At 46.9% G+C, this 23,826-nt stretch overlaps 5 protein-coding genes and 1 non-coding gene across 7 annotated transcripts; 5 read left to right on the top strand and 1 right to left on the bottom strand.

Moving 5' to 3' along the window:
• The first annotated feature begins 269 nt into the window (after nt 1-269).
• Nucleotides 270-1,968, top strand: LOC120642513 (peroxygenase-like). The gene is made up of 4 exons (XM_039919075.1): nt 270-605; nt 866-1,104; nt 1,231-1,325; nt 1,465-1,968. The coding sequence occupies exons 1-4, from the start codon at nt 311-313 to the stop codon at nt 1,739-1,741; spliced, it is 906 nt and encodes a 301-aa protein (XP_039775009.1). The 5' UTR covers nt 270-310; the 3' UTR covers nt 1,742-1,968.
• A 394-nt stretch (nt 1,969-2,362) lies between these two features.
• On the top strand, nt 2,363-2,436 carry TRNAI-AAU. Its single transcript has one exon. It is a non-coding gene; the product is annotated as a tRNA-Ile (tRNA).
• Nucleotides 2,437-4,657: 2,221 nt separating this feature from the next.
• LOC120642448 lies at nt 4,658-7,576 on the top strand. The gene is made up of 4 exons (XM_039918972.1): nt 4,658-4,917; nt 5,899-6,127; nt 6,318-6,470; nt 6,826-7,576. Exons 1-4 carry the CDS (start codon nt 4,666-4,668, stop codon nt 7,494-7,496), a joined length of 1,305 nt encoding a protein of 434 aa, XP_039774906.1. The 5' UTR covers nt 4,658-4,665; the 3' UTR covers nt 7,497-7,576.
• A 798-nt stretch (nt 7,577-8,374) lies between these two features.
• On the top strand, nt 8,375-10,412 carry LOC120642510. Its single transcript, XM_039919071.1, has 4 exons — nt 8,375-9,042; nt 9,121-9,293; nt 9,415-9,597; nt 10,179-10,412. Exons 1-3 carry the CDS (start codon nt 8,449-8,451, stop codon nt 9,578-9,580), a joined length of 933 nt encoding a protein of 310 aa, XP_039775005.1. The 5' UTR covers nt 8,375-8,448; the 3' UTR covers nt 9,581-9,597; nt 10,179-10,412.
• Nucleotides 10,413-11,184: 772 nt separating this feature from the next.
• Nucleotides 11,185-15,914, bottom strand: LOC120642451 (nuclear transport factor 2-like). Its single transcript, XM_039918975.1, has 9 exons — nt 15,597-15,914; nt 15,342-15,482; nt 14,391-14,697; nt 13,694-13,941; nt 13,481-13,622; nt 12,604-12,725; nt 12,459-12,524; nt 11,878-11,956; nt 11,185-11,616 (listed from the first exon to the last, which is right to left on the bottom strand). The coding sequence occupies exons 1-9, from the start codon at nt 15,651-15,653 to the stop codon at nt 11,501-11,503; spliced, it is 1,278 nt and encodes a 425-aa protein (XP_039774909.1). The 5' UTR covers nt 15,654-15,914; the 3' UTR covers nt 11,185-11,500.
• A 463-nt stretch (nt 15,915-16,377) lies between these two features.
• LOC120642377 (DEAD-box ATP-dependent RNA helicase 13-like) lies at nt 16,378-22,537 on the top strand. Of its 2 annotated transcripts, XM_039918872.1 has the most exons (15): nt 16,378-16,659; nt 16,758-17,114; nt 17,267-17,457; nt 17,743-17,934; nt 18,170-18,346; nt 18,774-19,159; nt 19,287-19,467; nt 19,861-19,983; nt 20,087-20,203; nt 20,596-20,700; nt 20,835-20,975; nt 21,109-21,174; nt 21,254-21,412; nt 21,675-21,756; nt 22,115-22,537. In XM_039918872.1, the coding sequence occupies exons 1-15, from the start codon at nt 16,470-16,472 to the stop codon at nt 22,165-22,167; spliced, it is 2,520 nt and encodes an 839-aa protein (XP_039774806.1). In that variant the 5' UTR covers nt 16,378-16,469; the 3' UTR covers nt 22,168-22,537. The 2 variants fall into 2 exon arrangements, with proteins under 2 accessions (XP_039774806.1, XP_039774807.1); XM_039918873.1 differs by lacking the exon at nt 21,109-21,174.
• The last annotated feature ends 1,289 nt before the right edge of the window (nt 22,538-23,826 follow it).

The following is a 23,826-nucleotide window of genomic DNA, read 5'->3' as shown; positions in this document are numbered from 1 at the left end:
AGCTACAGAACATCGTCCGGCACAGCTTTTCTGTGCAGACAAAACAAGAGATCACAAGGGGGCTCGCGGCACGAGCGGAATCCTCCGGACACGAAGAGCGGCATCCCGCGCCACGTTACGGCCGCGCAGGGCCGGGCGCCATGCGCGCACACACGTCGCCCGCCGCGGCGCCGCTCGCCGCGCCACGTCTCATATACGCGGCCGGCGCGCGGCCGCAGCGGGCACTCCCTATATACTCTCTGGAACTGGAAGCTAGCTATAGCTACAACTACCTTAGCTTTGTCCCACGAAACCCCACGGAGAAGAGCAGATGCAGGGGGCGGCGGCGACCAAGCAGTCACGGAAGGCCGACCGCGGCGCGGCGGGGACGGAGGGGAGCAAGGGCGACGGCGCCAAGGTCGCGGCGGCGGACATGGTGAGGAGCGACGGCGGCGACAGGGCCGGGGACACGAAGGGCGACGCGGCCGGCGGCGGAGACAAGGGCGCGTTCCACGGCATGTCGGCCGTGGAGGCGAAGGACTCGCAGACCATCGTGGCGCTGCAGTCGCCGGTGACCGTGATGCGCCCCGTCCGCGGCGACCTGGAGGAGCACGTCCCCAAGCCATGTGAGAATCAAGCTTCTTATTCGTTATCAAGGTTTTAAATCGCCGGCTAAGATGGTTAGCGGTAGAGTTGCCGCTACGGCGTTTAGCGGGCTATAGCCGGCATTTAGCGGGCTATAGCCGGCTTTAGCGGACTAAATGTCATAGCGTTTGGCCTTCCTAGAAGCTATAGCCGTCTATAGCGGAAGTTATAGACGGCTATTTAAAACTTTGTGAGGATATGTATCCATGATGGCGACGGACTGATGGTGATCGATGAGCAGATCTGGCGCGAGCCCTGGCGGCGCCGGACATCTACCACCCGGACGGCACGACGGACGGGCACGGGCACCACCACATGAGCGTGCTGCAGCAGCACGTCGCCTTCTTCGACCGCAACGACGACGGCATCATCTACCCCTGGGAGACCTACCAGGGATGCCGCGCGCTCGGGTTCAACCTGCTCATGTCTCTCCTCATCGCGCTCGTCGTCAACGGGACCATGAGCTACGCGACCCTGCCCGTGAGTCACTTCACCGCCCAATGCAAGATCGATCCATCCATCTGCTCCATCGTCTCTCCCGGAATAATTGTGTCCATCGGCACGGCAACTTATTTGTTCCGTCTCTGAAATTATTAACCGGCGCAGGGCTGGCTGCCGTCTCCTCTGTTCCCGATCTACGTCCACAACATCCACAAGAGCAAGCACGGCAGCGACTCCGGGACCTACGACAACGAGGGCAGGTGCGGTCTGCTTCTCTCATCTCCTCTTTCAATTTGGTGCCGCAACAGATCGGAGTCTGGTGTGAGCTTGCATTGGCACTGAACGAAGGTTTCTTCCAAATAAAATTGACGAATTGGATCCTCTCATGGGCTGGTTCAGGTTCATGCCGGTGAACTTTGAGAACATGTTCAGCAAGTACGCGCGCACGTCCCCGGACCGGCTCACCTACCGGGAGCTGTGGTCCATGACCGAGGGCTTCAGGGAGGTGTTCGACTTGTTCGGCTGGTTCGCGGCGAAGCTGGAGTGGACGATCCTGTACGTGCTGGCGCGGGACGAGGAGGGCTTCCTGGCGCGGGAGGCCATGCGGCGCGTCTACGACGGCAGCCTCTTCGAGTACGTGGAGAGGCAGCGCGCGCAGCACGCCAAGATGTCCTAGGCTCCCTGCTGCCGTCTCCCAGCTCGAGACGCGAGGTGGAAGCGCAGCGATCTGAACCCGTGTAGGTGTAGCTAAAGCTAGGACCCGGATCCGCCCGTGGCCGGCTTTCTCTGAGATCCGGATGTGAATAACCGTGGGCGGCGTCGGAGCATGTACTCGTCGTCGTCGTCGTCGTTCGACCTCAATAATGCAGGAGTTCGCCGGGGATTTCCGGGTTCGCCGGCCGACTGCTCTGTGTTTGGCGCTCGCGCGCGTGGATTGCGTACTACGACGAACGCTTTCCGATTTGCTGTGCGATACTGTGATGTCCTGCCGTCTCGCCCGGCCGGCCGGCCGGTCCCTTCCGGCTTCCGCGCCGCGACGACTGTCCATGTGTGGGCGGGGCAGCCAGGCAGGGGCACGGCTCCTCCAAGGCGTTGCTGGGGGCGTTGGCGGCTTGGCGCCGTGTGGCGGATTCGTGTCTGGTGCGCGGCTGGTCAATGCGCGACGCGAGGAACCGCCGGCGAGGCAGCGATGCGCCGGTGCCCGTGCGGATTTCGAGCACGTTGGGTCGCGTTAGTTTGTCCGCCGCATGTTGTTATAAAAGAATGGGGTAACCCATAACAACTGAATTGACAACTTGGCCTATTAGCTCAGTTGGTTAGAGCGTCGTGCTAATAACGCGAAGGTCGCAGGTTCGAGACCTGCATGGGCCATGATTTTATTTTTTTTCTCCTCTCTTTCGATTTTGATCTGTAACTGTGCCTCGGTGGCCATTCATTTTTTGTCTCCAGTGCGCCAATGTCACTCCAATCCACTGTCCAACTTCAACTCTCTCCATGGCACATGGAACATGAAACGACGTCAAGTTGTGAGCACAAGGTAGCACAATTCAGGTACCCATTGTTGCGGCGCCCGCTGCCCCCGGCTGTCCTGAATCAGGATGCTAATCCAGGCTGCAGAGCTGTTCCATATCGCAGGCTATTCTTCTAGTAAAGGCCAAATGTGTAGCTCACCAATGGTGGACTACCATGGCCAAGTTGTTCCACACCACAGTGACAGCACGCCCAAACGGGGCCTCCAGCATCATTGTTCTTGTTGCTAGGAAAGTGACAAAGCGAAGCACGCGGACCTTTTTGGACCAATTAAGTTCTGCCCGGAACCTGCACCTGCCTAAAATCAAAGAGGAGGTGCGAGCGTGGAGCATCTGAAGAAGAGACGCATAGCATGCGTTGTAATGTAAGAGTAGGCTTGCTGTTCGGTTTTACAAACACCCCTGACTGTTTTCATATACTCTTGTCCAAAGTCGTCCTCCTGATAGAATTGATAGCTCCCCTTTCCTGTCGGATCGTTAAAGAAAGTGAGTCTAGTTTTGCAATGCTGATCCTCTTGGCGACAACAATCATGGAGAATTGGAGATCTTTTCTGATGATGGTTGATTGGTTGTGCTTAGGCCTCTACAATCTTCTTCGAGTAAACTGTTGTCCCACGGTTTTTACCCCATCTGATTGTAAAAGCGCTAGCTGAACGTTGTACTCCCTCCGTTTCTATAGGTTGTTTGATTATTTAACCTCAAGTTTGACCACTCATTTTATTTAAAAATTTATGCAAAGTATCACTTCTTTTGTTGTGGGTTGCTTTATCAATACAAGTTCTTCGAGAATGACTTATTTCACTATGCTTGCATAATTTTTTTTTGAATAAAACGACTGGTCAAACTTGATGTTAAAAAGTCAAAGATCTATAATTTGAAATGGAGGGAGTAATATAGAATGGTTGTAGAGACTGGAATAAAGTAATTCATTTATTTATAAAAACAAAATAGGTATTTTGATCTCTCAATTTTATTCTGAGAGTTAAGTTTGTTCCTTAACTTTTAAATTGGCCAATTAATCCCTCAACTTTCATTTTAGGATCAAATTCGTGCTTATACTGATATTACACTCCATAACAATATGAGATACAAAAAGTCTTTTTAACCCTTGGCTTCGTCTTCTCCTCCTCAATTTCCATTGTTGATGTCACTGCTCTCTTAATATTCCGCAATATCTTATATGGTGCTATGTAGTTATGCAATAAGTATATTTAATTTTACTCTCCATATGCCCGCAATACAATACGATCCATGGGTATATTTTAAATTAAATCATTGTGACGTTCAGCTCGTAAATGTATAGATGCCACTAAACTGATTCGCTTGCATTGGTCAAATACTTGTTTTTCGTAATAATAAACATTTCCAGAATTTGGAGAGGGAGGAGCCAAGGGCAAAGAGAACTTTTTACGTAAATGTTATGTACTGTGAAGTATAATATCATCATAAGAATGAGCTTGATCAAAAACGAAAGTTGAAGGGCTATATTGGCAAATTGAGTATAATATCACCACAAGAACAAATTTGATAAAAAAATGAAAGTTGAAGGGCTATATTGAAATGTTGAGGGATGAACTTGCCAATTTACTTTCTTTGTATTTCCCCATCTTTGTTTATTTTTCTGAAATATTACTTCTTTTCTTTTGAATTCTAACATTGGGTCCCTGTAAAAGTAGTAGTCTTTTTTTAGTGGATATAAAGTAGTAGTCTAGTACTCTCTCTGTTTCAAATTAGGTCATTTGATTTTTTTATACCAAATTTGACAACTCATTTTATTAAAAAAATTTGTGCAAATATAGTTAGATTTAAATAATATTTTAAGAACTTATATTGATGAATCAAGCCATAATAAATAAATTGATATTTTGCATAATTTTTTGAATAAGACGAGTAGTCAAATTTGAAGTGAAAAAAAATCAAACAATCTATAATTTAGAACGGATGGAGCAGAGAACTAGTGCAGGCCTACGCTGGGCCTGTGGCCTTGTGGGCTTTTCCTCTGGGCCGGGACTGGGCCGGGACTGTCCTCCTTGCCCCACGGCTCCCAGAAGGCCAGCAAGGTCGCGCACAAATGCTGCGAGCGGCGGCGTCGAGATGCACCCGCGGCGCCGCCCGGCGGCTGTCGTCGGCGGCGGCGGAGGCGTCTCCAGCCGCTGCGGGCACACGGCATCAGCCTTCCCTCGACGAGGGGGACTGGTCGTATCACAGGGAGTGGTGGGGCAAGGAGGACGGTCCCGGCGAGGGGGCGCAGACCGTCTTCCGCCGCCACTCTGAGTGCGGCAACGGCGTCGTCTCTGTCTTCGCCTACCCAGCCTCCCGCCCGGTAGCTATAGCTTCTCTTTCCTGCAGCCCTGCTTGGCCATATAGCTTGTGCTGAGGTTAGCGAGAGACAAGGTTTTCCTCAATTTGGTAACAGAGGTTCTCACTAAATTTAGCAACTTGGTCTTCTTTCGCCCTAAAATAAAAACTTGGTCTTCATTTTTTCTCTCAATAGACTGGCACTGTCTGTCTGCGATTATTGCTTGTAGCAGGAAAAAAATTAATGGTGCTGTGATCTAGGCTTAGGTTCTACTCCAACCTTTTTACTTCCTCACTTACCTCCGTTTTGAAATTTAGGCCCTGTTTAGATCTTTACAGGTTTTTGCAAAAAAGCCGTAAACGCATTAAAGTGAAACGGAATCTTGCTAATTTGAAGTACTAAATGAAGTCTATTTACAAAACTTTTTGCATGGATGGGCTGTAAATCGCGAGACGATTCTAATGAGCCTATTTAATCCATGATTTGCAACAGTGATGCTACAGTAACCATCCGCTAATTACTGATTAAACATGGATTAATTAGCATCATTAGATTCGTCTCGCGATTTACAACCCATCTATGCAAAAAGTTTTGCAAATAGACTTCATTTAGTACTTCAAATGCCCTCTTTACATCTTTACACAATTTTGCAAAATAAACTAAACATACCCTTAGTTTTTCCTAAGTCAAACTTCTATAGATTTTACCAATTCTGTAGGTAAACGAACCAATACATATAATATCAAATTAGTCTCATTAATTCCAGCATAATATATGTATGGATAGTGTATTCATTTGATTAGTTTGACTTAGACAAAACTAAATTGAGGAAGAAATGCTTGTAAAAAAGTGTTAGCGTCTAGTTTTCTATTTGTGCTTTCATATGAATTTGTATTACTATGAGAATCATTGCTGCACTAATTTTAGCAGCGTTTTGAGAATCAGTTTTTTAGTAGAAATATATTCTGGACTTATGTTGAAACAGAGCTTGTTATATAATATCAGGCTATTGAGCATTGGCCAGCAGTGGAGACATGGCTTCATGAAAGAAATGCAAGATTATACCCAGAGTCAGCTGGCGTCGACCAATTTAAGATACTAGGCTACCAGTGGCGAGTAATGCGTTTTAATGATCATACACGGCAAAGCACTGTAAAAGTAATGACATGCTATAGGACATCGGGTCAGAGATCATTAGTCTTGATGCAGCAACCACATGTTTTAGCTGTTCCTTGTGAGTTCACTTGTATCATCCTGCATTGACCATGATATGTCCATTGTGCTCGATCTGTTAACATCATCTGTTCATTTATGTCTGTTAATCTACAACTTGCCCTAGCTGTAGAGTGTTCGATGCAAAAGCTACCTAGTCTTTTTTTTTAATGTTTGTGCTGTATCTTTCATCTGAGATTAGAGTTTTACAGATGTCAAGAGTATGGTGTCAGCGGGATTAACGGCACTTCCTTGTGCTTCTTATGATCTCCCCGAAGCAGTATCTGGACAGAACAATATGAAAATTCTGTGCATCGGCCATGGTGGTGGCAGCTTACCATTGTTTTTGGCAAGCAAGTTCAGAGGTATGCACTATCACAAGCTTCAGCAATTCTTAGTAACAATACACTATCTGTACTGCGATTTCCGACTTGCTGATACTTTGTTTTCGGCATACTGTAGTAAAGTGAGATAGTGAATGGTGCCCCAGTTTAGGTTGTTTGGTGGCACCTCTAAACCAAATTAATTTAGCTGAAGAATTTATCTTTCACATGAATAGACAACAACTTAAAAACAAAAGACCTCCTATGCAAAACAGCTCATTGAGGGATTTGGCCTGACCCCTGAGCCTAACATAGTATTCGATGGTGGAGTTACACCTACAAATGTCTTAGGCGTCTGCATCATTAAAATGCCTGATCTTAGTTCACCCCCTTTCAGGTGCTTCCATCCACATTGTGGAGATTGATCCGGTGGTTGTCTCAGCTTCCGTCGAAGCCATGGGTTTCCCCATATCACCTGTGAAAGGCTTATCATCTGAATCCATGCTGCCCGCCGACGCCGACGATCTGCTATGGGGAGGCATACACGACCGCATCTTCCTCCACATTGCGGATGCCGAGGACTTCATCGCCAGCGACAGCAACCAATACGACCTCGTCTTCATCGACGCCTACGACGGGGATGACGTGTTCCCCCGCAAGCTCTGGGACGCCGACGGGGCGTTCATGAAGGACCTGGAGAGGAGGGTCCACCCGGTCCACGGCACCGTGGTGGTGAACCTGCACTCCGACTCGGAGCTTCCGGGCCACGCCGAGTTCCAGAGCGTGCTTCCCATGGGCCGGCGCGTCTCCGAGGTCTGCGGGGCGTACAAGCACCACTTCGGGATGGCCTTCACGGCCGCCGTCCCGTGGCTCTGCAACATCACCCTCGTCGCCTGCCGCGGCGAGGCGGTCGCCAGCGGCGCCGGCGTCGGCGCGCGCCTGGGGCTCAGCCGCAGGGACTTCGTCCTCGGCAAGCTCCTGTCGAAGTGCGACGTGGTTGAGCGCGCGCTGGGGTTGCCGTTCCCGTGTTTGCAGTACGTCAAGAACGGTTTCGCGCTGGTTGAGTGAGAATGTGGGATGCTCTGTGTTGAGGAATTTGAATGGTAGTACACTTCGATCAATTTGGATATTATTTGGTGGTTTACTTTCGCCTCTTGGCCGGTCTCGCACTCTCGCTGATTGTTTTTTTTTTTTTGATCTACTCTCGCTGATTGTTTCGAGAACACATCTAGTTCCACCACAACTCCACAAGGGCCCGGCGCAGGCCCGTGCCGCCTCGGCGCCGCCCGCGAATGACACGGCCACACGCCCACACCAAGCCGCCCCCTCTACGGGGACGGTGTTGGAGCGGTGGCGTCGGCCTCGCGGCTTCGGCGGTGGCAGGAAAGGTAGTTCTTCACAAGACACGACCGTTCCCGGCGTCCGAGAGCTCCGGTCTTGCCACGGCATGGCTCCTTTTGTGGCTCGCGGCTCCTTTTCTGGCTCGCCGCGAGGTCAGAGGCGCGCACGTGAGGTGCATTAAACCGGACGCCGACGTGCATCTAGCAAGCCCAGCCCGCCGCCCACGAGGTTCTTGCGCGTTGCCGATAAGATCGCGCTAAGCCAGGAAGTAGGGTTGACACAATGGCGGCAGCTTTCTTGTTGGAAAGAGAAGCAAAGCCTCTAGTCCACTCTCGAACCAGCGGCCGTTGCATGACTCGCACGCAGGAATGCTGCGTTCAGCGAGCTTGCGATCGAACATCGAAGGTTCGGGGCCCTCTTCACCTGCATCGAGCAGGGTCATCGATCTCGAGACCCTGGCTTATGAAATCGACAGCGAGTCACGTGCGCCCGCTCTCGAGAGGACGCGTTGGCCGGTCAAAGGAAAAACCTGCCGACCCTGCAGCCAAGTTGGCCGGAGGTTCCAGCCTGTGAGCTGCGGCGATATAAATGAAGACACGAGGGTTCAGATCTCGAGGACGACGAAGCGGAACCTCCGCGTCCTCTTCTGTCTTCTCTCCTTTCTGAGAAGGCTCGGAGGATGTTGCTGCGGAGCTCATCCACGCCCTTCCTGCGCCCCTTCTTCCTCTCCTCCTTTCCCTCGCCCACCTCCTCCCTGCAGCTCCGGCGAGCCTTCTCCGACAGCCACATCCCCGCCCTCTCAACCCCGAGCGACGCAGGCGCCGGCGGCATCAGCAGCAGACCCACCTCCGGCGGTGGCCTCCGCACGGAGCTCTCCTTCTCCGTGTACAACACCATCGGCGGCGCACCGCTGGCGTCCCAGGAGGAGACCCGCCACGGCCACGACGAGCAGCACGAGGACCCGGAGCTGTTGCTGCAGGATCAGCAGCAGGGGCAGCGCACGGCGCAGCCGGACCACCCGGAGGTGCCGCTGTTCCTGGCGAGGGGCCTCGGGATCGACCGCATCGCCTCCGGCTTCTTCACCGCCGGCAAGAGCACGGCCGCGGGAGGCAAGGGCGAGACGATGGGGGGCGGCGGCGGGGCGGAGGAGCAGGCGGCGCTGCGGGAGCAGGACGAGGAGGCGGCCGCGCTGGACGCGCAGTACAAGCGGATGGTGGACGAGCAGCCCGGCAACGCGCTGTTCCTGCGCAACTACGCGCAGTTCCTGCACGAGGTACGCCGCCACGCCCGTTGCTGCCTGCGTCTCCCCCTTGTGTCCTAGTACAGCTTACGACATGAGCAACGTCGTCAGGTGAAGGGCGACGCGAGGAGGGCGGAGGAGTACTACTCGCGCGCCATGCTGGCGGACCCCGGCGACGGCGAGATCATGTCGCAGTACGCCAAGCTGGTCTGGGAGGTGCACCGCGACCAGGAGAGGTGCCTCGGCTACTTCCGCAAGTCCGTGCAGGCCGCCCCGGAGAACAGGTAGGTAGCCGTCCGGGAAAATGAGTCTACAACGAGGGCAATTTGATTTTCGAATTCCTTGAGCCCGAGAGGAGGAGCTGACGGTTTGTGCCTGTGTATTTTCGATTTTTCGCTCTCGCAGCCATGTCCTCGCCGCGTACGCCAGCTTCCTGTGGGAGCAGGACGCCAACGACGACGGCCTCGGGGAAGGCGAGCAAGGCACGGGCGGGACTGGAGCCCCGGATCAGCGAGCTGCGCCTGCACAGCAGGCAGGGCAGGTGAGGGAACTGGCTTCGGCGGCCGTCTGATCCCACAGGGGCAGCGTGGGCGTGCCAGGGTTAACCGAACCGACCGGTCCGGTCAAACCGCCGTCCTCCGGTAGCGGTTTACCGGACCGGTTTGAACCGGTGGAAACCGGTTGAATTCAAATCCAAATTCAAATAAATTGAAAAAATCCTGTGCAACCGGTTCCGACCGGTTTACCGGCCGATTTGACCGGTTTGAATTCAAATTCAAATTCAATAGTTCCCGTGCAACCGGTTTACCGGCCGGTTTTACCGGTTTACTGATCGGTTTGACCGGTTTACCGGCCGGTTTGACCGGTTTGACCGGTGGGCTTTAATGGGCCGGTCCATTTTTTTCTTTTTTCTTTTTTGATTTAACTTTAAATCCCCGCAAACTATACTAAATGAACGAATTTTTGAGAAAATTTGACACTATTAGATTCATTGCACCTTGAAGTATTTTTAAAAAATTTTAAGGAATTTTTCATTTTTTGAATTTAAATTTAAATTTAAATTTTGAATTTTGGCCGGTTGGGTACCGGACCAAACCGGAACCGGGCCGGACCGGTTTGACCGGTAACCGGTCAAACCGGACCGGTTCCCACCGGTTTGGTGAACCTTGGGGCGTGCTAGCGATGTAATTTAGCCTGCAAAATGTTTGTGCTAATTGGCGAATAAATAAGGTGGCAGTTGGAGCGTTAGAAGCTGGACGGCATGTAAACTTTATGATAGTCTGATGAACAGGGAACAGAGGATGTGTAATTTTGCTCTAGATGGCCCTGTCTAGGCAGCGCTTGTAATCTAAAAAAAAATATGGCACACTGAACAAGGCTACCTTGCGAGATCGTGATCCTTACACTGAAGCTGTGCCGATCCTACCATGTTGGATGACGCAGCTGGCGAAGATCTCTTGGCTCGGTGAGACTTTGTGCAAAAGAGTGTTACAGGAAAGTCAGAAACATCACAACTCTATTCTTCGTCGTCAATCCGTCGTAACAACAAATATAAGCTTCGATCATGCGCCTAGGGGCAGGGTTGTACAAGCCCTAAGCCCCGCAAATATAAACTTTCGATCATACTATCAGGCGTTACAGGAACAGCTCGAACGGCAACCTGCAGGAGCTAAATGCGAACAATTGCGAGCATGACAAAAAAAAATGGCAACATAACAAGCGCAGACTGACAATTTAAGCTGACCAACTATCAACACGCCAAACAACCCAGGAGAAATACCGAAACTGTTCACTAAGCCGTGTTTAGATGTTTTGAAAAAAAAATTTGCGATGGAATCTTACTAATTTGAAGTACTAAATAAAGCCTATTTATAAAACTTTTTACACAGATGAGTTGTAAATCGCGAGACGAATCTAATGATGCTAATTAATCTATAATTAATTAATAATTAACGGATAATTACTGTAGCTTCACTATTGCAAATCATGAATTAAATAGGCTCATTAAATTCGTCTCGCGATTTACAGCCCATCCATGCAAAAAGTTTTATAAATAGACTTCATTTAATACTCCATGCATATATCGAAACATTCGATGTGACATTTTTTTTTGCGTTTACGAGATTTATGGAGTGGGAACTAAACAGGTCCTAACATTCGTAAAAACTTCTAACGTGTTCTCAAAAGACACCGATCCCAAAACTTCTAATGTGTTCTCAAAAGACACCGATCCAGACGGCAGCATGATCAATATTTTAACAGGTCACTGTAGCTGAGGCGCAAAAACTACTATGACGCAACAAAACAGTAACAGAAGCCCATCCCAAAACGACTCTGCTTAATGTCAACAAAGCTATGCTAGCCCCCACACCATTGTGACTCTCGGCAAAACTATGGCCAGAACCGCACCAGGTAGAGAACACCTACGGCACATGGCCATCCACCAGCAGAGCAGATACGAAACTCATCCACCAGCAGAGCAGATACGAAACTAGTAGTAGCTATCATACTGGCGTCCACCCCTTTTCTGGTACCCGGTTCCCTTCGATCGAGTAGCATACTCCCCGTCATATCGCCCACCAGCTTGGTCCTTTCCTCGCCCCCGTCCTGCACAGCAAGAAACTACAATTAACAAGCCTAATAAAAGAGAGAATAAACACAGGAACAAGAGAAAACTACAAAGCTCTAATTTGTGTCTTTTGCAACTAACAGAGGCAAATGGTTATCACATTGCTTATCAGTATTCAGTATTCCATCCATCTGCCTAAAACTATCACAATACAGAATGTTCTATGCGAAATGTTGGCACAAATGGTGGAAGAAAAATTGCTTAATCAAATGGAGACGATCCTGAGTGAAAATACTTACTTCTGGCACTTGGGAATCCACAGTTAGGCCTCCTCTCCTCAACATGTACTAAACGGCCATTCAATTCTATCGGCGACGCCTGATGTTCAAAAGATTAATCAGATAAGACAGCATCTTGGTGAAATGTGCATGAGATGGATAGCATCGCTATTTCTTTTTTTCCATTAACATCTAACTAAAGCCTAATTTTGTTATACATCTGCATATCAAACAGATATTGGTAATGCAGTAGTCACTAGTCAGTCAAAGAACTTCACCTGGCAAATTAAGCCTACACATGGACTCATTATAGATGTAGAAATTCATTGAGATATCAGTCTATACCTCACTTTATAGTTTAAAATTCTAATGACCTGAGGTGTATGTTTCTACTTTCCACTTTGGCAGAACATAGTTCGTATTCTTTGCCCCCTACCATGCTCATGGGATAGTGCAAAAACTGTTATGATGTTCATGAAGTGATTCCACTTCCATTTTATTCCTTTTCTAGGTGATTAGTTGGATAGGTTTTCTGACTGAGCTAGCTGTATTGATGATATAATGGCATATTACATAAGCCTGCCATACTAAGGGAAACTTACATTTAAAGCATTCTGAATACCAGACATGTCCTCAAACTCAACAAAGCCAAAGAAGACTCCAGCCTCCTGTGTATCAGTAATGAAATTAGGAGGGCGATACAACTTAGCAAAGCAAACATAAAAGCACTTAATAAAGGCAAGAAACCTTGCGGCTTCGGATAGCAACTCCATCAGGTTTAATTCTGCCAAAAACCTGAAACACCTTCTCAAGATCAAAGACTGAAGTAGATGGCGAAAGATTCCCAACATAAACTGAAATAAACTCTTCTGAAAAAAAGAAACATCAGCAGTTAAGGCTACATAAAAAAAACACACAAAAAAAACATGACATAGCAAAATAAAGTAATGGACTAGATCACTAGATACCACAGAATTAAACATGCACCTCATCAAATTAGGTATACTATCTAGGCATATATGGTGCACATACAAAATAAAAAACCTTTGACTGTCCAGAGATCAGAAAATTCTGTCGCATGAAGCAGAAGGTCCTCGACAGATATAAGGAGTTTAGAGTTGCAAGTCTTGAGGAGAATGGAAACTTTTAATAAAGAAAAGCTAATGCCCAGCCCAACAATACTGTAAGAATGCTTCCAGAAAGAAAAATACAGTCCATCCCCAAGAGTGGTTAATCAACAGCAAATTCAGCAAGTCCATCCTACATACTAGTAGCATGCTTGAGAATTAGATGGGGTGCGGGTCAGTAATTCTTCAAACAAGCAACAAGATAAAACTAGATCAAATCTCAAGATTGCGATGATGCAGCAACTCTCACATGTTGAGAAGAAAATAACAGTGCGAAACAAAGCGCAAACATGAGTTTGTGTATCCAGTATCCTAACAAGAATTCTCAGCTAACCAATAAACAAGTTCAAAGGCCATTTCAAGCGCTAAAGGCCAGAATGTATTCTACCCATGTTCAGTGGCTATAAATTTTGTAGTAACGACAAAATAGTTTAAACATAGGTCAAAAATAGAATTCAACAAAAGCAACAGTCAAAAAGTGCATGAAAGAAAGAAACCTTCATCATCAGGGGCGCTAACAGCCCGGTTGTTGTCCAAGTTAGATTTTTCATGCACCAGGACAGTTTGCACCTGCTGAGGCAACTGTTGAGCCTGTTGTGACTCAGCAGTCCCCATTGTGGCCTTCGCTTTTGTTCGCAACTGATCATTACAATCCATTAAGAACAGGTACAATGAATACAGCTTATAAAATATAAGATGTGTTTGCTTACCACTGAAGCATATGTTTTAGGTGCTTCTTCAACAGGTTCTTCGGGGGTAGGCGGGGAAGGAGGGTGGGGAGCAAGAGGCGAATCCTGTTTAACATCTTTTGAACTGGGGAATGAGGGCACATGCTCTTCTGAATGAGTTTCCTCGTAGATCACATTCACAACCTTATACTCCGAAGGATCTTGCTGCTGCACATGATTTTCAGCAGGAGCTACAACCTCCTGAGTCTCTCCATCCAAATAATCAGACCCTGGTGAATTATGCAACAAAAGAATCTCAGTGCAATGATAGCATGCCTATGATTTAAGACATACTTTCCCTCAACCTAAGCATGAATGTATGCAATAACTATCTGTCACCAAAAGAAAAATGGGAAATAAGAATCGATGAGTTCAAGTTTATTGTCCAGAAACATGTTCATCAAATTTAAATAGGAATGAGAAAAGGATCAGTGAAGACCTAGATTAAAAGGCATTAAACATAAAAGGTATCTGGTTACCCTGTCAGTTATGATGTGAATTCTATAAAACAAAAGACAATATAACAAAATCTTTTTGCAAAAGAGAAGCAGCTCCAATATGGATTTACTTATTAGCATCTAATGCACAAGATGGCACAAAACAGTTGGAAAGTCCATGAAACAGTAGAATACCAGCTATTTGTATGTAGAATAATTTGAACACCATTGGGAAGAGATACCTGTTTCAGCCATTGTATAAGAAGCATCCACTTGGGGCAGGTTGTCAGCACAATTGTAATCAGAAACGTGGTACTGATCATCATACTCATCACAAATGAGCTTAAAGATGTCACTGAATATAAAATACCCATCTTTCTTTGGAGCAAGAACAATATTCTGAACGAATCGCTTGCGAACAGGGTAGTCCTTCAATTGCACTAGGCCAGTGACCAGCAGCGTGATCGCAGCACCCCATGACTCCAAGAAATTTGCTGTTTTAACCTCAACCTTGGTTACATTCATGGACATCATCATATCATTGATAACCTGCAAAAGTAGATAACAATAGAAGTAAGATGGCTTAACCCAACAATAAAAAGTATGGTTTATCAGAGTGCACACACCAAAACAATGTTGCTGGATGATGGAAGAACAGAAAATTGTGCTGTCTAGATCATGGTTTCAAGTCCCCACTCCTTTTTAAGTTAAAGACAAATATTTTCTCCAATAAATAGTAAGCGATTTGTTCAACTTTATATGCATACTAAAGACATTACTAACAGAAAATTATAGAACTTTGCAATAATAGATCACTGGCAATCAATTTATATATCACTTTATTTGACCTTCAACACTATTCATTTTGCATCAAACAAACTGATACATGACTAGTCATTTTGCAACAAACAAACTGATACACGTCTAGGTGATGTTTGTGTCCAAATTTAAAGTACACAAGGCGCCTATTTGTGTCCAAATTTATCGCACATTGAATCTAGAATCGTAGAAACCTTCCAATAGTCGATAAAACTGTCATGCCAGTCATTATGATATTCCAAGACATGATCGCGGCTAAAATTCTATTATACAGAACTAATATCAATAGTCGAACTGGTATTTCACAGGCGAGGAAAATCCAACATCGCCAGAGAGGAAAAATGCAGAACAATCACAAGCGACCGGGATTGTACCTCCATCGTCTCTCCAAGCGACCACTGCCCCGTCTCGCAGTCCAGCCTGACGACGCTGCTGCTGTCCGTGTAGAACTGGCTCGCCAGGTGCGGCTGGTTCGTCAGCACGTTGTAGTAGCCCGTCAGGAAGTAGGAGCCCACCTGCCCCACCGGAAAGGAAAAACCACCATCACTCGTCAGGCGTCGAAAACCCCACCCAAAACCCCCGAACCCCACCATTCCCCCACCGCTCGAGATCCGGCCGCGCACGCTCACCTGGTGGGCGTAGTAGTGGCCCGCGACTTCGGGCTCCGGCTGCTCCATCGGGTCCATGGCCCGCCCCAAAAACCCTAGGACGGGGAGAGCTCCGATCGGGAACGCGCCGCCGCGACTCCCGCGAGGGGCGCGCCGCGACGATGCTCCCGGAGGCGACGGAGCCGAGGAGGGAGGGGCGGGGCGGGTGCTCGCCGCCGGGGAGGGCGGAGAATGCGGGCGCGGCGGGATGGACGGATGGATTGGTGGAGCGGAGACAGCTGTGGGGGGTTGGGGATCGAGAAGGGGAAGGAGGGCGAGGTTTCAAAATGGCTGCCCCCCTTTTACTGCCTTCTGTTCCTGCTTTTCGCTTTCCTTTTTTTTTTTTTGAAACAGCGCTTTCCTTTCGGGATTCGAAGGCGCCCCCCTTCCGGCTGTCGCGATCGCGTGGAGACCGAGCGGGCGGACGAGGAGCGGGGCGAGCAGCGCATGACTGGTGGGGTCCGTCCGGTGAGGGACCACACGTCGGTGGGGGTGGGTGGATTCGACGGTGGCTGCCGCATGTGTCGCCGCGGGAATGCGGCGCAGTCGGGGGCCGCGGCGGGTGGGCGGGGCGCGCACTTTTTGGTCGACTTGCGGGGAGAGCGGCGGGGCCGCGACGTGCTCCGTTCCGTGGCCGTTGGATCGGTAGATGTGGCGGAGGCAGGCAGGCTGGCTCCGCCGCGTGATGGCCCAAGAACATGAAGCCCAACCAGTGATTGGCCCATAAGGCCCCAAAGACTTAGGCCTAGCCTAAACCCTCGCCGTTTCTTCACCAGTTCTCTGTCCGGTTCTTCACCATCTGCCGTTAGCCCGCGGCCGCCGCCTCCTCCCGCCACCCAGCCACCGCCGCCTCGGATGGCCGAGCCGCCGCAGCAGCCATCATCGGGCCCCACCACTCCGCCGCAGGAAGACAACCAAAGCGCTAAGACAAATAGCAAGAAGAGCCGCGGCACGAAGAAATCGAAGCGAGCCAGCGCCTCCTCGTTGGGCTCCAGCACCATGGCTGAGGACCCGTTCTTCGTCCTCGCCGGCGGCAAGGAAGGAGGTAATGAACAGCAGAGCTGAGCTTCTCGGAGCTGTCGTTTTTTGCTAGGTTTCTCTGTTTGGTAAACTGACGTGGCGAATTGGGGGGTTTTGGCGCAGGGTTCCTGGAGTTGGAGGAGATTGACGAGGCGGACTTCGGGATTGTAGGGGCAGACGTGGGGCACGTGGGAGCGGATGAGGGGAAGGCGGGCGGGGACCGGGGGAAGAAGAAGAAGAAGAAGAAAAAGAAGCGGAAGCGTGGGGATGACGACGAGAAGAGGAATTCGGATGATGACGAGGGCTTGAATGGCGATGGCAATTCGGTAGTTGAGAATGTCCAGGAGGGGGAGAAGGAGAAGGAGAAGAAGAAGACGAAGACGAAGACGAAGAGAAAGAGGAACAGGAAGAAGAGGAAGGTGAAGGATAGTGAGAAGAGTGCAGAGAGCGATGAAGAAGTCGCTGACGACAATGCAGAAGGTGATTATACTTCCAGATTGTTGTTTTCAGGCATTGACACATGTGAAATGTCTCTGTGCAATTTATTCGGTTTTGATATGTATAGTATCTAGTGTTGCAAAATTGATCTGATCAGCAGCGCAAGTTCACTAGAATTTGTTTTCACCCTGCAGGCATGCAAGATGAAAATGAGAATATGGAACAAGACAAGGACGATCAGCTTATTTTGGGCGAGGATGATGTTTTTGCATGGCACGAGCTTAGGCTTCACCCTCTGCTAGTCAAGGCAATGTGCAGGCTTGGATTCAAAGAGCCAACTCCTATACAAAAGTCTTGCTTTCCTGCAGCAGCTCATCAAGGCAAGGTTTGTCAAATTGTTCATTGGCAAAACATTGGCCAACTTTCTTTTTTGAACAATGGAATAACTAATTTTCAGCAATGTTAGCTAGTGAGTTCATTGCTACTATTCAGCTTGATAGCCTATTTTGCTGACTCAAAATTTGAACATTTTTGTATGTTTTTGGTTTCAATGTGTCATAAAAGATATATTCTGTTAACTGACTGGCGAATTTTTTGTTCCATAAGTTTAATAATCATAAGCTCTAGACCTTAAAGTCTTCTAACTTTGTTGAGATCTGCTTTGCAACAGGATGTTATTGGTGCAGCAGAGACAGGTTCTGGAAAGACACTTGCTTTTGGCCTCCCCATTTTGCAACGTCTCCTTGAAGAGCGAGAAAAGGCTGCAAGATTACACCAGGATGATGAAAAAATGAAAGAAAGTTCTGGAGGAAGCCCTCTTCGTGCTCTTATTTTGACACCCACCAGGGAGCTTGCAAAACAGGTAAAGGAATTACCTCACATAGTTCAATCTACAAATCAATTGGGCCTGCCAATTCTGATGCCCTTAATTTCTTTATTTTAATCAAACCCAGCTCTTCAGTTGGTCGCCAAATTGAAATATTTGCTATTATTGGTCCTAGATCATCATCTGAGAAAAGCTGTCACCCAATTATCATGTTAAGATAAGATACTAAGTTAGCATGTGCCATGCACATCTCACAATTCTTTATATACAGGTATGCGATCATCTAAAGGATGCAGCCAAGTTCTTAGGAATCCATGCTGTTCCTATTGTTGGTGGTCTATCAATGGAAAAGCAAGAACGACTTTTGAAAAAGAAGCCTGAAATTGTTGTTGGAACTCCCGGAAGATTGTGGGAGCTCATGTCAATGAACAATCAACACCTAGTTGAGGTTAGTACATCTAAATGTATGGATTAACTTCTCAGTATGCATGCTAGCAATTCAAACATGACATAGAATGGTGTTTCCTCCTTTTCTGCTCTATATGATGTATTTATTCATGGTGATTGATCTCCTCTTTTGGATATGCATTGCTTCAGTTTTTTATTTTCTTTTTGCACAAACAACAGACTAATACCCACATGTTTTTTCAGTATAGAACCAACTTCCTCGTGTGGTCTGTGGTCTCTGATCGAACATGAACATTTCCTTGCTGCTTGTATCGAGCATTTAACATAGCAGCGAAGTCCCATATTTTGAAAAAGAATAAAGCAGAGCACATTATTCAATTTTGTTTAATCTTGTACTGATTTAATTGTCATTCTGTGGTTATCTATGTTGACATGTTTTTCTCACAGTTGCTTTTCTTTGGACCCAGCTGCATTCGTTGTCATTCTTTGTGTTGGATGAGGCTGATAGAATGATCGAACGAGGCCATTTCCATGAATTACAATCTATCATTGAGATGCTCCCGCTGACTACTGGTTCTGATGAACATGCTGCAAGAACAATGCCAAACTGTGAGACTGTGCCGATCTTGCAAATAAAAAAGAGGCAAACCTTTGTGTTCTCAGCCACACTTGCACTTTCATCTAATTTCCGGAAGAAGCTGAAGCGTGGCCTATCTATTTCAAAGGCATCAACTGATGATGTGAGCTCTATTGAAGCACTGTCAAAGCAGGCTGGAATGAAACCAAATGCAGAAATAGTTGATCTGACAAAGGCTTCAATCTTGCCTGAGAAGCTTGAAGAATCTTTTATCGAGTATGCCTTCTGTCATACAAACTCCTTTAGTCCTTTATAATTGGCATCTTTTATCTTTTGCTTTCCATGCAAAAGCTATAGTTGACCGTTTTACGTATTGACAAATTATTTTGTTTGTGATTTACAGGTGCAGTGAAGAGGATAAGGATGCCTATCTGTATTATATACTGAGTGTTCATGGGCAAGGTCGCACGATAATATTTTGTACATCGATTGCTGCATTACGCCACATTTCCTCCATATTGCGAATTCTTGGAATTAATGTCTTGACAAACCATGCTCAAATGCAACAAAGGGCTCGCATGAAGGTGATTTACTTTTCTATTATATTCATGTTTGATATTTGCTAAGCAGTGGAAATTGTCATCTAGCTCCCACAGAATCTGAATGTCTCATGATTAGTCTGGTTGCTTATTTGCACAATTCGTCTTTTCAAACTTGATCTTATTGGAGTACATTCATGTAACTGATCTTTACTTTCATGAAAATTATACCTTCTTTAATTGTAGGAGATGCATTCTGTCATTTTTGGATCTCACTATTTTGTTGATGTCATACTAGTTTTTGTCTAACATGAACTGTATGTTGACCATTATCTGTGTCTTGTTCCTGATGCACACTTGACTACTTGCCCTGCCATTTTCTTCTTGCTTTGCTTTTCATGAAAGAGAAACATTGATTAATTTGTTGTCTTCAATTAGGCTGTGGATCGTTTCCGTGGAAGTGAGAATTCCATTTTGGTCGCAACTGATGGTTTTGCAAGGGGTATGGATTTTGATGATGTGCGAACAGTTATCCACTATCAGTTGCCACATTCAACTGATGTAGGTGTTGTTTTATTTCTTGAAGCTACACTTCTGTGATATATGTGTTATGAGGGACCAAGAACTTATTAGAGTTTTCAAATTCCCCTTTTCCTTCCTCTAGGTTTATATCCATAGAAGTGGAAGGACAGCACGCAGATCATTGGCTGGCTGCAGCATTGCATTAATTTCTTCTGCTGACAAGTCGAAGTTTTACTCTCTTTGCAAGTCATTGTCAAAGGTAAGTTTTCTTTCATACTGCTACTTTCTATTGCAGTAGCTTTCCTTAACTCACTATGCATCATGCTGTTTATTTTTTGGTTCTGTTGTCATCAAGCAGCGATCAACTACTGCTTGGCCCGAATTAATTTTCCTTTGTATTCAACTGTTCATATTTCACGCTCTGTGAAGGCTACCTGTGTTTACCTGGTGTTCAATGCTTATCATGATGGCTTTTTGTGGACGCTGTTTCCGTTGTTTTGGTTTGATACCAGCTACATCTCTTTTACTGGTGGTTGCATACTAGTGCACTTTACACTTTTTCAAGCATGGCTCATCCTTAGGTCATGTCAGTATATCTTTTTTGTTTTCGCTAATAACTCAGCTATTTCCTAACCATATTGAACATCACAGGAGAACCTCCAGCAATTTCCTGTAGATCATGCTTACATGCCTGAGGTAATGAATAGGCTCTCGCTTGCTCGGCAGATTGACAAGATTGCGCGTAAAAGTTCACAGGCAAGCCCTCCTGTTTCCAATCTTTCAATATTTTTTCTTTAATCATTTCTAATATGTATGAAATTATCGCTGATGTCAGATTAATCTTGAACTGTATTTGTTTGTATGCTCTAACTTTGCTCTGTCCTTTTTAGGAAAATGCTAACAAATCCTGGCTTCAGAGGAATGCTGAATCCATGGGATTGCTATTGGAGACAAGTGACAGTGAAGAAGAACGTGTAAAAGGCCACATGCAACGAAAGGCAACTTCTGCACATCTCCAAAAGCTTCAACAGGTTTGAGTACTTCAGAAGATTTTAGTAGGATTATAATTTTAGTGAAAGTAAGCTATTTATGAATGTTCACGGTTTTAAAATGCTTCTGTGTCTATCTAGCCTGTGTTTCAGCACATTTTGCTTCGACTTGCAGGAATTGAGTGATCTTTTGAAACGCCCCTTGCAGCCAAAGACTTTCTCACGATGCTATTTGGCTGGGGTTAGTTCTCTGACACAAAGCACAATTATGCAAACAATAATGGTAACTTGAACTGACAATCTTCTATTCACTTGCTCAGGCTGGTATTTCACCATTACTTCAGAAGCAACTAGAAGAGTTGACCAAGAGAAATGTAAGCAACAAAAGCAGCAAGTCTGAGAATAAAGGGCCTCGCCTTGTTGTTATTGGTCAGGATCGTGTCGAACCCTTACAAGCACTTCAGAATTCTGGGCAAGAGGTATGCTCAACAGAGATTTCTCCAGGGATGCATGTTCCTTCTTTGTAGAGATTTATTCCTAAAAGCAAAGGAACATAGATGCATAAGTTGTCCAACATATTTGCATATGGATGCTTGAAAAGAAGACTCTGTCTATTGATTATTTTATGTTATTAGTGGCAAAAAAAGGTTTGAGTTTTGTGGATGTAATTCTTTTATTAGTTGCTCTTTTTGCATCTTTTACTGCTTCTGTTCTTATATGATAGACATTCCTCACTTTCAGGTCTGTGTGAACTTAGACAAACAAAAAGAAAAGCAAAGACTTGCTCAGAACTGGAAGCGGAAGAAGCATGAAGAAAAGAAACGTCAGCCTCTTATCCTGCCTTTCATTTGCTTCACTTGCAGTCTGGTGTGGGCATTGTTTGTTGCTGATTTTCAAAATTTTCTAAAAGAGATGGATAGCTACCCTTGCAATTCTATTATAGGGACAAACCAACTGTTAACACTGTACAAGGACGGACATATCCCAAAAAATTGGGGTTTAGACTTGGGCCCGCATCTATTCATATTATGTCGGGTAGCACATTTTGTTTGGGTTACTTGTAAGCTGCATCTCATGCTAGTTTTGGATGGTAGTGGATAGGACATACTACCTTGTTCTGGAGAAGCTGTCTGTAATGTACTACTAGTATAAATAGCAACACACTGACTTCTTTTTTTCAGGCACACGAGAGCAGAAGAGAAAGGAGAAGAGAAAAGCAAAAGGGACGGAGTAACAGGTGAGATGGGTCTGTTTGCGGAAAAGGACCTATTGTGGAATTACCTTCGACGCTTGCGTGGATTCATTTGAGGAATGCACTCGTCATGTCTTCACACTGATACATTGGGTGTGCCTACCAGCCCTTCAACAAGATCGCGAGGTGGATGGTTGATGTTTTGTGGCTCAAGATGATTAGGTTAGCGCGGGCACCGCGACATGATTTGTGCAACATGGGCACGTTTTGTCATACTCCATGTTCAAATCTGCTACAAGTGTGTACATCTTTTCATCCATTGCCATATTTTTTTCCCCGGGTGATATTAATTCTGGTGCCTGGTGGATGTAAGTTCATCAAGAAAAAACAGCAGCCTAGTTTCACTGCTCTACTGTTCGGTAGCAACTGATTCAAGCATAGTTTGGCGTGAACAACACCGAACTCATTTGCGGAGCTTGACTTACCTCTCGATGAATCAGAATCTCCAAGTGGACAGGAGCCCCCCGATTGCTAGCCGAGCACAGCACGCGCAATACTGCGGCCTAACGTAACGTCTATCACTCTCTCGGTAGAGGGAAGCAAATATAACGAGCAAGTGCAACAAAAGGAACAACGCAGATCAATTAGAAAGATAACAAAGATGATGGCCACAGAAGTTTTGGCAGGGCAACATCTGTAGTTCTGGACCATTCGAAACTGACTGGTGGAAACAAACGTTTTAGCCGGCAAATGTTACGCTGTTAGAAATTTCTATTTCCAACTGAGGTTATATACAAATGCAGATGCTAGATTTGTAAGGCATGGAAACCAAGGAGCTATTTGCCTCTCTCTCTCTCTCTCTCTCTCTCTCTCTCTCTCTCTCTCTCTCTCTCTCTCTCTCTCTCTCTCTCTCTCTCTGTACCGTAGCCGCGTCGTGGTCTGTGGTCAGATCGGATAGGATATCTGTAGTCTGTACCGTATAGCTAGCGCTGTATTTGAACTGATGAGTCGTGTTAGTGTGCGTCTTGCCGACTTCAGCTATGAGCAGGGGCGGATGTAGCGTGGGGGCTGGGGGTGCGCCAGCCCCCCCTACATGCTTGCACATCAAGGGAAAATAGGGGAGGAATGAGGGGAAGAAGAAGAGAAGAAAGAAGGAGAGGGGGGGCTGGAGGAGGAAGAAGGATGTCAGCCCCCCCTGTCCATGAATCCTGGATCCGCCACTGGCTATGAGGGTAGGTTAGCAGCAGCAGCTAGCTGCCTATAGGACTTGTAGTGTAGGGAGGTGGGTATAGGCAATGTGTGCGTCCCACTTTCGCGCTGCCCGGCCTGCTGCGTGCTGCCGGGATTCATGGAACTGGCAGAAGATTGTGATGTTGCGGCAGCGACCTCTCTCTCTCTCTCTCTCTCTCTCTCTCTCTCTCTCTCTCCTACCATTCAACTAAAACTGAGAATTTTCAATCAGGCACATCAGCTTTCAAGTTTCCAAAGCTCTGAAAGTGTGCGGCTATTGGTGTCTGGTAGTTGAATGGAATTCCGAGTTTCCAAGCTACTTGGCAGTTCGAGTTCGAATGGAATTCCGAGTTTCCACTCGAGTGTTTTTTCAACCCCCACCCCCCAAAGATTAAATTGCGAACACGCCGTGACACCGTCTCGTTTCCGTTCCGCCCGAGCAGGTGGCTCATAGATCGACCCGGATCTCAT

The sequence above is a fragment of the Panicum virgatum genome, chromosome 7K, assembly GCF_016808335.1.
Source record: "Panicum virgatum strain AP13 chromosome 7K, P.virgatum_v5, whole genome shotgun sequence".
NCBI lineage: Eukaryota > Viridiplantae > Streptophyta > Magnoliopsida > Poales > Poaceae > Panicum > Panicum virgatum.
This window is presented reverse-complemented; position numbering and strand designations above follow the sequence as displayed.

Bases quoted from the DNA above. Each gene is read 5' to 3' on its own strand.
- LOC120642377 (XM_039918872.1), top strand. From the start codon at position 16,470: ATGGCCGAGCCGCCGCAGCAGCCATCATCGGGCCCCACCACTCCGCCG. The intron at 17,115-17,266 runs GTGATTATACTT...TTCACCCTGCAG, and splicing joins CGCTGACGACAATGCAGAAG to GCATGCAAGATGAAAATGAG. The intron at 20,701-20,834 runs GCAAGCCCTCCT...TGTCCTTTTTAG, and splicing joins TTGCGCGTAAAAGTTCACAG to GAAAATGCTAACAAATCCTG.
- LOC120642510 (XM_039919071.1), top strand. From the start codon at position 8,449: ATGTTGCTGCGGAGCTCATCCACGCCCTTCCTGCGCCCCTTCTTCCTC. The intron at 9,043-9,120 runs GTACGCCGCCAC...CAACGTCGTCAG, and splicing joins ACGCGCAGTTCCTGCACGAG to GTGAAGGGCGACGCGAGGAG. The intron at 9,294-9,414 runs GTAGGTAGCCGT...TCGCTCTCGCAG, and splicing joins CAGGCCGCCCCGGAGAACAG to CCATGTCCTCGCCGCGTACG.
- LOC120642448 (XM_039918972.1), top strand. From the start codon at position 4,666: ATGCTGCGAGCGGCGGCGTCGAGATGCACCCGCGGCGCCGCCCGGCGG. The intron at 6,128-6,317 runs GTGAGTTCACTT...AGAGTTTTACAG, and splicing joins ACATGTTTTAGCTGTTCCTT to ATGTCAAGAGTATGGTGTCA. The intron at 6,471-6,825 runs GTATGCACTATC...ACCCCCTTTCAG, and splicing joins TTTGGCAAGCAAGTTCAGAG to GTGCTTCCATCCACATTGTG.
- LOC120642451 (XM_039918975.1), bottom strand. From the start codon at position 15,653: ATGGACCCGATGGAGCAGCCGGAGCCCGAAGTCGCGGGCCACTACTAC. The intron at 14,698-15,341 runs GTACAATCCCGG...CTACTTTTGCAG, and splicing joins CGCTTGGAGAGACGATGGAG to GTTATCAATGATATGATGAT. The intron at 13,942-14,390 runs GTATCTCTTCCC...ATAATTCACCAG, and splicing joins TTATACAATGGCTGAAACAG to GGTCTGATTATTTGGATGGA.
- LOC120642513 (XM_039919075.1), top strand. From the start codon at position 311: ATGCAGGGGGCGGCGGCGACCAAGCAGTCACGGAAGGCCGACCGCGGC. The intron at 606-865 runs GTGAGAATCAAG...ATCGATGAGCAG, and splicing joins GGAGCACGTCCCCAAGCCAT to ATCTGGCGCGAGCCCTGGCG. The intron at 1,105-1,230 runs GTGAGTCACTTC...TAACCGGCGCAG, and splicing joins TGAGCTACGCGACCCTGCCC to GGCTGGCTGCCGTCTCCTCT.